General features: G+C 41.9%; 1 protein-coding gene across 1 annotated transcript in view; it reads left to right on the top strand.

Moving 5' to 3' along the window:
- Nucleotides 1–14,373, top strand: part of SND1 (staphylococcal nuclease and tudor domain containing 1) — a 447,431-nt gene that overhangs the window by 156,604 nt on the left and 276,454 nt on the right. Inside the window, exon 11 of the mRNA XM_070423847.1 lies at nt 4,299–4,388. Coding sequence (XP_070279948.1) covers nt 4,299–4,388 — 90 coding nt within the window. The remainder of the gene's footprint in view (nt 1–4,298; nt 4,389–14,373) is intronic.

Below are 14,373 nucleotides of genomic sequence, written 5' to 3' on the forward strand. Positions count from 1 at the left end.
AGATTCTGGATATGGGCATTGGGCCTCCAAACCCTGAGAGCTACGGAAGACTGAAGTTATCTCTAACGTGAGTCATTGCAGGGCCTACATATACAGTGTCATTTCTCAGAATGTACAGTGATTACAGCACAGACTGGTTTGTGTGTTGTCCGTCCACCAGATAAAGCAAACATTCTTTTCTATTTTTATTTTTTAAAAATATTCTCATGTAAATTAGAATCTAAACTAGACATTTCTTTTTAGCAGGCAAGATTTAGCTAAGTCCTGTGGTGTTTTTCCCCCCCCCAGAATGCATTCCCTACTTCAGTTGCCTCTTAGAGATTTTAAATGCTTTTATTTGGAGGAATTGCTTTTATTTTATAGTTTCTTAGGGACTTCTAATATCTCTCTTGTAAGGTGTTTGCAGATGCCAATAGCCGCTAGCTCTGAAGGGTTAGAGTAATGAGATCATTCTGTTTTCACTTGTGATGTCTTGTTTTCAGTTTGTGCTATTAGCTCTTTCCTAGCTTCACGGGAGGCATGTGATTGGACTCCAGCGTTGCTCTGTCTTTCATTGGGATGCTTGTTGGTGTACTATTTGTTTTCTTGCATTCTTTTGAGGGTATTTTGGCTTGGCCCAGTCCTGTGGAGTGTCTTAAGGGAAGGATTCTTGTTCAGACAGCCATTTTCACACATTTCATGTACCTCATCCCACAATCTGCATTTGGATTCTTGTTAGGACTGCGTTTCTTACCTTTCATGTACTGCTGGTGTTTCAGAATAAGTAGGATAAGGTTTCGGATACTCAGATTCTGTGGCAGTCAAGGCTACATAAAGTAAATGTCGATATTTTGTTGGATTTATTTTTTAAAAATATTCACTTAGGCTAGTGTAATCACACAACTACTCTGTAAATAAATTGTCCTCTATTGCTTGGTGAATAGGAGTACATTGGCACTTCTTTATTTCTGAGGGCTGATTCTGATAACCTTTGATTTTGTGTTTATTAAAAATCCCATTCATTACCGGTGCCTAACATCTTCTGTCTAGCAAGCATTCTTACTATAGCATAGAGTGTCATCCTAAGCTCTGTTTTATGGTTTATGTATCATACTTAGCTCCTCAGTAGTGACCCATGTTTATAAAAATACCCGTAATCCTATACATCTGTGCTTGTGTCACACAGCAATCCCTCTAGCCAGGCAACTCTCATCTGTCCCATTGTCCTTATTAATTTCTGTAGGAAAACCCAAGTGTTATATTAGTAAAGATCTTCATAATTAGGGTCATACCTTACTTATTAGTCAATGACTATGATACCCAAGGACCTTGGTCAGTGTTTGGCTATTCCAGTTGTTTCTGGGTAGAGTATGTGGGCTTACACACATCATTTGGGAGAAGGAATAGAGACAGCTTCATTTTGAAGGCATGCTAACTTCCTAAAGGGGCATTGAAATGCTGCTGCTGCCGTTTTGTTGTTATTGTTGTTGTTTTTTAAACCAGAAATAGGAGACAATTGGATGATGATGAATGTTAAGCTCAAACTCAAAGAATTGTCTACATTCTGATAAGATACTTTTTGGTGATACCCATGAATTGAAATGTTTAAATGATATATCTTGGACTCCGAGGAATAGTTCGGATCTTGGGGGAAACATTTATTTTGATTCCTTTGATCTCAATATTTTTATTAGGACTAGTTTTTATAGGGTATTAGAATGAGAAAGATGAATTGTTTGGGAATCGTTGGCTATTTAAGAAAACAATTTAAATACTTTATGAATATAGAATGGGTTGTACAGAGATAATCTTGTTTTGTTAGATGGCAAAGGCGCGGCTGGGTGGACTCACCATACAGCATGGGGGAAAGCAGCAGCCTGCATCTAGGTTAGGAATTAGTACTTGATTTTCTCCTTTCTGTGTTTTGTGAAATTTTTTCAATTATTACCTGTGTCCTTGGGGTTCACAAATTTGTACAGCTATTTATGAGTATACTAGAGGCCTGTGCACGGATTCATGCACCAGTGGGGTTCCTTGGCCTGGCTTGCAGAGATCTGGCTGAAACCGGCTCTCCAACATCCCCCAAGGGGTTCTGGATTGCGAGGGGGTGATTCTCAGGTGATGCACCCCCAGAATTAGGCTCCCTCCTCTCTGGTTCCAGGTGCGTCACCTGAGAACCGCAGCTGCCAAGTCACCGCAGCTCGGCAGCTCCTGTGTTGAGCGTCGTCCCCTGGTGGACAGTGTGTGTCATAGCTACTGGTTGGAGTGTCTGCCCCCAGGTGGTCACTGCACGTCATAGCTACTGGTATAATAGTTGGACGGTCGCTTAGGCTTTTATATAGATAGATACTATGAGGGAGGTAGTGTACTTGGCTCTGGGGTCACAGGGAATAGCAGAAATGGATAGGGCCTCTGTTTTCATGGAATTTAGGAGCCTAGTGGGGGAGAGCCAATACAGTAATTACACCAACTGACCTAGTCAACATCTTTCAACTTCTCAACACATGCTCTAACCGTTCTCACTCTTATTTTTAAAGACAAATTCCTATTGACTTCAAATGCCTATTGTCATGACTCAAAATATTGGATTCTTCCTCTTTTATTCCCTCTATCTATTTTGTAGTTAATTTCTGTTTATTCATTTCCTAAAAAATGGTTCTCATATCTCTTAAACTCCTATCCATTTCCAGTTCTTTCATCTTTGTTTAGACCAGTGGTTCTCAACCTTCTGGCCCTTTAAATATAGTTCCTCATGTTGTGACCCAACCATAAAATTATTTTCGTTGCTACTTCGTAAACTGTAATGTTGCTACTGTTACGAATTGTAATGTAAATATCTGATATGCAGGATGGTCTTAGGCGACTCCTGTGAAAGGTTCGTTCAACCGCCAAAGGGGTCGCGACCCATAGGTTGAGATTTGCTGGTTTAACTCTCTTTCATATTCTGATAGTTACACTGTGTAGAGCTGTTACCTATTTTTGGAGAAGTCTGGGGCCTGTGAGATGAAGTAATAGCATATTTAGATTTTTGTGTATATGTTGGAATACTATCTATTTATTTTTGTCTCTCTTCCTTTTTTTTGTATTGTTTTTTGTTTGCTTGTTTTTTTAATCCTCACCTGAGGTTTGCTTTTCTTTTTCTTTCTTCTTCTTCTTCTTCTTTTTTTTTTTTTAAGAGAGAGAGAGAGAGTGGGGCCCTCACCAGGGATTAAGCCTACAACCAATGTACGTGCCCTTGACCAGAAATGAACCTGAGACCCTTCAGTCCACTGGCTGACACTCTACCTACTGAGCTGAACTGGCTAGGGCTGTTCTGTTTTTGTTTTTAATTTGAATTTTCTTCCTAGTTTTTTCCTATTCTGCAAACTCACATGAAATCCCACCTTGTCCATGAAACCTTTCCAGATTACTTCTTTCCACTGACCTGAATTTTTGTAGCACTTAGTCCCTAGTTTATCTATACTAATAAAAGGGTAATATGCTAATTAGACCAGACGTCTTCTGGACAAAGCCTCAGTGGCAGCTGCAGTAGCTGGCAGTGGCAGCAACAGTGGCGTGATGGGGGTGGTGCCTTCCCTGATTGTCCGGTCGCCTCCCACAGAGGGAGGCCAGACTGTGGTTTAGGCCCGCTCTTCATGGGGAGTGGGCCTAAGCTGTCAGTAGGATATCCCCTGAGGGCTCCCGAACTGTGAGAGGGGGCAGGCTGGGCTGAGGGGACTCTCCTGCCCCCCCAGTGCATGAATTTTCATGCACCAGGCTTCTAGTATCATATAATTGAGCACTTATTCAAAACTGATTTTTGTTGCTATTTCATATCTGTAGGCTTTCTTCTATTATTTTAGGTTACAAGAATTTTGAGTCCATGATTATAACTACAGAGTGTGTTGTATGGGACTAATAGTTGGTAGATGCTTAATAAAGGCTTGTGGAATCGTAGAATTTGATTTATAGTGTATCTATAAATATTTGAAGGGTCCTAACACTTACTGAGCTTCTTCTATATCATAGTTTATGTTGGTATTTCCCTGTTGATTGAACTATTATTAGGTTGTTTCTAGCTTGAGTAATTAGGAACATTCCATTGCTTGCTTATCAGCCTATTGCATGAAAAAGGTAATCTTATTCCCTTTAAAGCATTTCAAACAAAGTAACCATTTGCTATGTATCTAGCAATTATTTAATATTTGTGATACTAAGAAGTAGGGAGCATATTTCACTGCATCCTAGTATCTTGTGCCATTGGCCATGTTCATTTGTGTTTTGGGTTATTTTGTGTGTGTTCTTTTCATTCCTGATGTGCTATTTTATTTTGCTTTTAGGATAAGAACAAGAAACTACGTCCTTTGTATGACATTCCCTACATGTTTGAAGCCCGGGAATTTCTTCGAAAGAAGCTTATTGGGAAGAAGGTAAGTGATGACAAACGTATTTGCCAGTGGTTGGGGATTATTTTAAGCTGGGCCCTTGTGATGGAAACTCAGAGACCAGCAGATGACACTTCTCCATCAAGTCTAGCGGAATTGCTCTGATATGTAGAGGGGCATGCCTTTGTATCAGGAAGTGGTATCCCTTGGGAGAAGTTTAAAATTGGGGCCCTGACCAAAGTGTGATTGCCAAAAGTCTCACGACACGTTCTTTCCAAGGTTCAGGCTCAATTCCTGTGTAATAATTGCATATTGCCCTGAGCTCCATCACTTGGCTCTGTTCTCTCCAGCCACCTCCTTTGAAAGCTGGTGCTGTGGATTTGTAGTGAGGGAAGGCTAGCCCTGTTTCCTGCCTCCCCTACTTCACAGGGATAGGCTGGCTGTCTGGGAGAAGCGGGGCTCTGCTGGAGTAGGAGAATGCATCCGTGAGCAGGGAGTGAGCACGTGGTGTCCTGTGGAGCCTTTTGGGGAGCACATTGACTTTCTAGTCTAGCGCAGCAGCTCAGAGGCCTGAAGAGTGCATTTCCTTGTGTTCTTAGAGCATAATATTTTAGGACCAGCTGCAGAACTTGCCATTCTGGGGAGCTAGTAATGAGCTTCTGAGTTCCCCTTATTTTTCCTGACCTTCCCACCCTAAGTGTCTTGTGCAGTTAGTTTTTTGTGCCCTGTATAAACACAGGAAATGAATGGGATTGTCCCTTTGATGATGGAGGGATATCTGTTCAGGGAAGGACTATGATGGTCTTTTTCTTACCTGGATTCATTGGGGATTCTTGCAGACTAGGTCATGTTTTGGGTGAGTTTTTATTGTATCTTCAGAAAGGTTAGGTCATTTTCACTATATGAATGGCCTTAGCACATTGAAGCCATATTAACATTTTTTACCTAAAATGTAGATTTTTTAAACTGTTGGTTTAAACTAGTGCCCAAATAGTGTATAATAAATGTACTTTTATTATATTTTATTATATACCATAGTCACTAGAATGATAAATTTTAGCAAGGGATTTTGAAGTTGGGCATAAGGTGACATTGCTAATTTTGAGAAAGCAAACTGGATTCACTAAAATGAGTATTAAATCTTCTCAGGTTCCTGCAGAGCATAGGCTCATTTGTCATCGTATAAACCTTGACAGAATGCTGTATTCATTCATGAAGTGTGGTGCGAATGATGGCTTTAAGCCTCTTTCAATTTCTAGGTCTCCTGTTATCTGATCTAATGTCCAACATCTCTATTTCACCAAGTTGATATCATATCACTTATTTACTGGCTCATAAACAATAGCATAGAGACAAGTAAGGAATTCCTTCACACGTGTGGATTTTATTGAAATTCATCCCAAATCACATTGAAAGGAGTGGCAGCGCATATCATATTTGATTCATGAGCAGCCCGTTGTGTGGCATGTGTTATGGCATCCACCTGGTTTCTTTGAAGATTGCCCTTCCTCATTCGCTTTCATCCCTGGGAACACAAATCACAGTTTATTGCAGCAGCTGCTGAAAGGTCCTACAAGTGGCTCGGGGCTTGGCTCTCAAACACCCATGTGACAGGCCTTTGTAAAGTCCTCTGTCTCAGGATAAGGGGACTGACCCCAAGTGTCAGATATGGTGACAGTTCTTAAGCAATTAGGTTCTTTTCTTGGTGAGAGAAGCCTCGTTTACTGGTTCCTCTGCATCATAGCTGATGGCTTTCTATTTGTGCTGAGCTCGTTTTGTCCCCCACAGTGACAGTGTATCAATGATAAATGCTATGTGCCCGTGTGGGGAGTAGGATGCCGCTCAGCTCTGCTGGGCTGGAACATTCCTGATGTGGACTGCTTTTCCTGACTCACCACCTGAAACCACTCGCCTGTCTTCTGGGGCCATCAGATATGACAGTGAACATCCATGTGCTCTTGAGTCTGGGAGCAGTCAGGGGGGTGGCTAGCACATCACCACACATTTCTGCCAATTCCCTTCAGATCGGTGCAGCTGTTGAGCATGGCACATGGTGATTAAGAGGCACCGAGAGGGAGCATGTGTGCCTGTGTGCGCATGTGCACCAAAGCTGATTAGGGCAACCTGTCCCAGCTTAAGCAAGAGAATGGAGGTAAAATCACCTTCTCCGTCCAGACATTATTTGGCCATCCTAAAGAGTCTATAATATGACAATTTTGAATAATTTCTAGAATGCAGAGGAATAAGATTGAAGGTAAACTGCTGAGGTGCTTTGTTAAGTTCAATGGCCTCTATTTCAGTTATGGAAATTCACTTCGATTCACTTCTAAGATTTAATTCTGGCTAAATGCCTTAATTAAAGTTACTAGGCACCTCCCTGAGCCTTGGTTTTATCACTTGTGAATTGTGATAAAACCCCTCTCTCATGGGGTTGTTATGAGAATCTAGGATGATGCTAGTCCTTCCAGATGCCAGTAAGATAATGTTGTTTTGTTTTAATAATGCTACTTTTGCTTTTGTATAGAATCCAGCATAGCTTTACTTTTTCGGTTATGATTTTCTTTTACTGGCTCTGGGTTCATGATATGTAAGTCAGCGTGCAATTAATTTGACCATCAATCCATTATACAGATTTGTAAGGTACTTGGTTAGATGTGTCTCCAGGGTTCCAGCTTCCACAAAATGAGTATCCACTCATGCTAGAGTGTGTGAGTGTGCATGTTTTCTCTGGTTTGAAGGAGAGGTAGGATACAAGTGTATGCTAGAAGGGTTTCAGAAGCTGCAGTAATTGCTCTAGTGCTGGTAGACACCCTCCCCATCCCATGTTTACCATCTGCTTGCTTTCACTAGAATCTTGACTGAGGAATATGCATAGTCTTCACTGTCTGGGTTCTTCATGGCCCTAGAAAAGTAGAGAAGTGGAATCCATGGTAATTTCAACATGTCTTTTAGTTTTTTAGAATGTTTTCCCAGGTATTTAAGATGGTGAGATTGATACCTCCCTAAAAGAACCAGGGCTCTAGTTCTATTCTTATAGCACAACAGTTTCTCTGTATACATGTGTTTTTCTTAATGCTTAGACAAGTCAGCCTGTGGAATCTATAATAATAAAAGTGTAATATGCAAATCGACTGAACAGCAGAACGACCGTCCAGACGACCTACGGACGACTACGCTATGACACCCACTGGCGCGAGGCCAGCCAAGGCCGGTTTGATGTGATTGGTCAGGGGCCCGGCCATCGCCCCATGATTGCCCTACAGAGGGAGGCCCAGGCTACTGGTTGGTGGGGTGATCGAGCAATCAGGGGGCTCCACGATCACCACCCAAAGAGGAGGCCCAGGCCACCAACCAGTGGGCTATGGCGTGTGGGTGGAGCCTCCCTTTGTGGGGGTGATCCATCACGGAGCCCAGGCCAGGTGGGCAGGGCCTACCTCTTTGGGGGTGATTGATCACAGGGCTCCTGGACTGTGAGAGGGCACAGGCCAGCTGAGGACCCCCCCCCCCCCCACCCCATGCATGAATTTTGTGCACCAGGCCTCTAGTAAGGTAATAACAACTGCACCTTCATTGGGAATTTTCCCTGCCTGTTTCTGAGAATCTCTAAAGTAGAATCTCAGTATTTCTAATCTGTGTAATATAGCATTTACAAATGACATAATTGCAGTTATCACCACGGGAACCACTGTGTTCAGAGTTGGAGCTTGTTTAGACAATTAAAGGGTCAGAAATGCTGGAAGAGATGGAATTGCATAAAGCTAGAGTGCATTGAAGCATCTGCCCTAGTATTAGATGCTCAGTCCAGGATCTCCTGTCTCTAGTAACCTCTGTCCCCAAATACATGTCTATTCCTTACTTGTTTTTGCCACTGGTTCTATTGAATAAGCAAAATTTGAGGATGAGGTTTATTTGTAAACAGATGATATTGTATGGTTTTCATGCCATTGAAAATTTGTGAACTAGGCTGATTCTTTTTTAGGCACTTAAAAATTGAGTATATTTCCTGATAAATGCAGACATTTGGGAAGTTATGAGGCTGACAATAACTTAGACAATTATTTCAAACTAGAGGCCCGGTGCACGGGTAGGGTCCCTAGGTATGGCGGGTCATCAAGGCCAATCTGTGGGGCGATCAGGGGGTCCCCACTGGCACCCTCCTTGGCTGGCCTGGCGCTGCCCGCTCGCCAGCCCTGCCCCCTGCTGTTGCCGCTGGTTGCTTCCCTCTACGGGGCAATTGTGGGCCCCCACTGCCACCTGTCTTGGCTGGCCTGGGGGCTGGGTCAGTTCCTGTGTTGAGTGTCTCCCCCCTGGTGGCATCATAGTGACGGATGGGTCCACCGTTCGGTTGATTTGCATATTAGGCTTTTATTATATAGGATTCATGTTGCTTTAGATTGTTCTCTTTTCGAAACCTGTCTTTCCTGAGGTCCATACTTAAGGGGGCATGGAGTTCTTTGGGGATGGATGGGAATGATCTAGGGCAGTGATGGCGAACCTATGACAAGCGTGTCAGAGGTGACATGTGAACTCATTTTTTTGGTTGATTTTTCTTTGTTAAATGGCATTTAAATATATAAAAGAAATAACAAAAATATAAATCTTTGTTTTACTATGGTTGCAGATATAAAAAAATTTCTATATGTGACACGGCACCAGAGTTAAGTTAGGGTTTTTCAAAATGCTGGCACGCCGAGCTCAAAAGGTTCGCCATCACTGATCTAGGGAGATCAGACTTACAATAAATCCAACGTGTTCAAAACTGAACTCATGATATCCTGTCAGAAAATTTGGTCCCCTCCATGTTCTGGGAGTCACACCACTATCGGTTGCTGTGGGAAACATCTTTGACACCCTCTCGTCCCTTATGTCTCCTAGTCTAGACTCTCACCAACTCCTGCTGGGTGTATGCATGAGTGTTTCCTCCTCTTTTCATTGCACTGCCCCGGCCTTGTCTTATAACTGCTCTCACCTGGACTTCTGTAGTCTTTTTACCGGTTTTTCCAGAGCCTTTCTTTCCCAGTCTAGTCCCTTCTGCACCTGCAGCTAAAGGGAGCCTCAGAAATGACAATTACATTATGTTCCTTCTTTGCCAAAGACTGTTGGTTTCGCATTGCTTCCTGTGGTGGACAAAGCTTGGCATAATCTGCTTCCAAGACAATCTCTAGCCACAGGGTGGAAAAGCCTCAGAGTGCTAAAAACTTCTCTCTTGCTCGTTTTATTAGAAAATCATGAAAAAGAGGTTGAGTTCGGCCTGCTTCTCGGATATAACCTTTTACCCATCTTTTCACCCACCTCCTAGCTACCTTTCTGGCCTTCGGTAGGTTTCTGAAGTGCATTATGCTCCCTGTCACCTCAGGGCTTTTGCACTTGCCGTTTCTTTAGTTGGGAATGCCCTCTTGTCCTCGCTTTTCCTCTGCTATTTATCTCATGATTATACTTCAAGATAAATGAGAGAAGCTCCCTGAGCAACCAACCGCCCTTCCAACATACTAATTTGTGCATCATTTTTCAAGTCTTAATGTATTTGAAAAATTATGTGTTAATATCTATCTCTCGTTAGATTTATTATATTGGGCAGACTAGGGCCCACATCTGTTTTGCTCACCAGTAAAGGGCCCAATACATACAGTGTATGGTGTAGAGTAGGTGCTCAATAAATTTCTACTAAATTAATTAACTTTAGGGGATAAGGGAGACACTGGACTGAAGACTGTGGATCCAGATAAGAATACTTAAAGGGCCCTGGCCTTCGTGGCTCAGTTGGTTGTGTCATCCAGTGCACTGAAGGGTTGCTGGTTCAAGTCCCAGTCAGGGCACATGCCAGGATGTGGGCTCGATCCCCAGTGGGGTGTGTACAGGAGGCAGCCTAGCAACATTTTGCTCTCACATCGCTGTTTTTCTTTCCCTCACCCTTCTTCTCTCTCTGGAAATTACAAAAAGAAAAAAATACATAAAGAGAGATAGGGCCCACTAGATTTGCCAAAGGATTAGCCTTGTGTGCAACAAGTAGGTTGAGATTGCCTCTTCATTTCAGAACTCCCAAGTCAATTTGGAAATGACTAATGTTGGCAATCCAACTCTACTATGAATAGTCTTGTTTCTTGGGATAAAATATCCTGAGTGTTGAAGTCCAACTCTAGAGGATGTGGCTCATTTGTAATTTGGTGAATACCTTTGTATGATCTTTATGCCATTCCAGTTTGTACTGTGAACTAGACAGATTTCTTAAGGCAATTTGTATAATGCTCATTTCAGCTTAAAGGGGCCAGGGCTGTCATTTATTGAATTTTTTTAGAATAAACTCTGAATATTTTCGTCTTTATTTAATTTCCACCTCCACCCTGCAAGATGTATATATCATTCCTATTTTTGCAGGTAAAGAATTGGAAGCTCATAGAAATAAAGTATTTTACCCAGGTGTCTATGCTGTAATTGCTATGCTAAATTAGAGGCCATCTAGAAAGGCCTGCTTCCCATTGTGTGTGCTGAATCATGTGCCCATAGCAAGGGTCACAGTCCTTTTTGGAATAATGTCAGCTCTTGTATAGAACACACAACTCCATGCTACAAAAAAATTCATTCTCTTCAGCTGCATTATCCTACTGGACAGATATATCAGCAGGTGGTTATGACACCATAGATCAGCCCTCTGAATGCTTTCAGCCCACTAGACATTATCTCATTAGTCTTTGAGATGTCCTGGTGAAGTGACATTTCATCAAATTGTTCTTCAGAGAAAGCAGTGTCAGATTACATGTTCTAGTTACAAACATGAGGTCATAGGTAACGTTGCAAACCCAATGTTGAAGCTTGCTTTCCTTTTCTCTTCAATCTCTTGGCATAGGTGAGACTTCTGGGAAGAAGGGAAGGACAGGCCCCCCTTTTTTACCTTGGCCCAGAGCCAAGGAGAGATTGAGGCGCAATCTCAACGCTCCTTCCCATGTGCAGGGACAGCTCCCTGAAGACCTCTGCTCCTGAGAGGTCATTAAGCGGTTTTTTAAAAAAAATATTTTACTGATTTTTTTACGGAGAGGAAGGGAGAGGGATAGAGAGTCAGAAACACCGATGAGAGAGAAACATCAATCAGCTGCCCCCTGCACATCTCTTACTGGGGATGTGCCTGCAACCAAGGTACATGCCCTTGACCGGAATCGAACCTGGGACCCTTGAGTCTGCAGGTTGACGCTCTATCCACTGAGCCAAACCGGTCAGGGCTTTTTAAGCGTTTTTGAGGAGGACTCCTTCACTCTTTTTCTGGCTATTTAACAGGGTTGTCCTTTTCCTTGAAAAATACTTGCAAATTCGTTCTTTTGCTGTGTGTTACTGAATCAGCTGTGTTAAGTGCAAAGCTGACAGTCGGGGATTTTTGTTCTTAATTACCTCTGATGTAATTTAGTTTTGGTTTTTACAAACCTTTCCTTTGTCATCTCCACATTTTTCACTTTGTATTAATTGGATTCATTCATGCTGTGGAAAAGTTCTTAACATTAATGATTAGCACAGGCCCTAAGGTTGTGAATGCATTGTGATTTAAATTGACAGGTTGCTTGTCCTTGCCTTCTTAGCTGTTACCGGCAGCATGGCTGTAAATATTTTGAATAAATGACTGAAGATGTTCACCAAATCGTGAGATGTTTTGAAGGACTTACAATTTCTGACTACGCTGTTTTCTAGTAAGACTTCTCCCCCTTAGACACGACGGGAATGTGTCAGTATGCTTGGAGACCAAGGGTCATTTTAGATATCCTTTACCCTTTGTGTTTGGGAATGATCCTTGACTTATTAGCTCCCTTGTTTGGTGAATAATTGACAGAATTTATTATAGAACTGCAAGTTTCTGGAAACTGCTATTCTCAGCAAGGTAGTTTTCCGCCTGCTGCCACCTAAATGTTAGTTCTTGTTTTTTTAATTTGCGGATTGTGAAAAGTGCCTCTGTACTTTAGGGACTACCGGGTATTGAGCTGAGCACATAGCTCTTGGGTGAAGTGTGGTATTTGTATGATGTATATTGTAATATCCTCTCTAGAAAGCCTCTCTAAGTTAAATGAAGAAACTAGAACATTCATCTGCATTCCTGGAAATTTCTTCTGTATGCTCACCTGTGGGAAATGATTTATGAGCTACCAGAATCCTTGAGATTCTCAAATGTTGGTAATACTCTCATATTACTTTGCTTATGAACGGCTTTCTTCCCTGGACTCCCAAGTTGCTCATTGTTTTCTGATGAAGGTTCTTGCGTATATGACATGCTTAGTGGTCAACTTGTCTTAAGCCCACCCACTCATGATCTTTTCAGCTGGGGTTGTGCAATGTTGTCCTTGGGGCTGGAACTTTCCATGCTTACTCTCTGCAAACTGGGATTTTATTTTAGGGGGAGATTTGTGCTGAATCAGCTCAGCTGTGTTTGGGTATAAGGAGAGGACAGGCTTTTTCCCCACTTTAAAAATAACCCGCATGTGCCAAAAATCCTATAAAATGTGCTGAATTGCAACTCTTGTAACTTCCTATACCTCCTGGTTTACAGAGAATAGATTCTTTTCAGCTTGGGCTCAATAATCGTGTATAGAATATTTTGTGTTGTAGAAGAGTGTAAATGAGACTGTGTACAGATGTGCTCAATTACGAAGGAAACTGCTCTTGTCTTACATTTTTTCCCCCTCCACTGGTTTTTATCTTCTAATAAGGGTATAGACAGGGATGTTATATATAACTTTTCTAGTAAGAAAATGCACATTATTCAGAAGTAGAGAGTCTGATTTTTAAGCACCAAATTTTCAAGGTTTCTTCCTGTGCCAACTCTGTTTTTAGAGTTAATCTAATACCTCCAGTGCTTGAGTATTTCTTTCCTGAGGGAATGAATAATTTGCGTGTGTACAAGAGGGTAGTATGCATAAATGTCTGTTGGGTCTAAGGTGGAAGTTCCGTCAGTTCTTTGCCACTGGGTGACAGAAGTGGTGTTTTAGGGCCACATCTTCATAATTGGGGTCATGTAGTTATGAGCTCAGAAAATATGAGCTCCTTGTTTTAATGTGTTTAAAATCTCAGTGAAGCTTTTTATTATTTGAATCAAGTTTTTTATTAATACCAGGAGTTGCCTTCTTGCATTGACTTTGCTGATTACCTTTTCTCTGGCAAATTTTTAGGTAACCCTTGAATGCTGCAATTCTATCCCATGAGGATTTCTGGCTTGGACAATCTTTGCTGGAGTTTTCATGATCATGAGCATAGTGTTCCCTAAGAATTTATGTCCTCTGGGACATCAGAATGTGGCCTCATTTGGAAATAGGGTCTTCACAGTTGTGATTAGTTAAGTTAAAATGAGATCATGCTGTATTAGAATGGGCTTTAAACATAAAGATTTGGTGCCTTCATCAAAAAAGGATAGGACACGGACATAAATAGAAAAAGGCTATGGGAAGTTGAAGATGGATTTTAAAGTGATGCAGCTGTAAGCCAAGGATTGCCAGAAGCTACAAGAAGTGAGGAAGAGGCAAGGATGGACTCTTTTCTAGAGCATCCTGAGGGAATATGGCCCTGTTGACACCTAGATTTCAAACTTGAGAGTAAATTTCTGTTGTTTTAAGCCAACCAGTGTATAGTACTTTGTTACAGCAACCTAGGAAAGTAGGTTGGCATTTTCCTCCATCTGGCCACTGACTCTCTGCTGGAGTCCCGTTTCTGAGTTTGTACCTTGAAGGATGGGTGCTGATGTCAACTTAAGAAGGTTGCCATAGTCAGAGGGCCTCCATCGCTTCTACTTTGATGATGGGCAGCATTTTGAAATATGGCACACCCTGGAAGAAATGATTTCTGGCAGTAGTTTTTGATGAACCATGCTCATCCCACTCAAGAGTGATGAATAGAATTTCAGGAATATTAACACCAGCCTGTGTTCTGGAGAATATGCCTAACATTTTGCCTGCTTAGAGTGTACGCTGTGTGGAGCTGTGAATGAATTTTCTTCTGTAACTATAGCAAGTTCAGGCTTTGTTTTCAAGGTATTTTTTTCTGCAGCTTTGCCTTCTCATCT

The sequence above is a fragment of the Myotis yumanensis genome, unplaced genomic scaffold (genome assembly GCF_028538775.1).
Source record: "Myotis yumanensis isolate MYYU_CA2020_CCGP unplaced genomic scaffold, mMyoYum1.0.hap1 SCAF_9, whole genome shotgun sequence".
NCBI lineage: Eukaryota > Metazoa > Chordata > Mammalia > Chiroptera > Vespertilionidae > Myotis > Myotis yumanensis.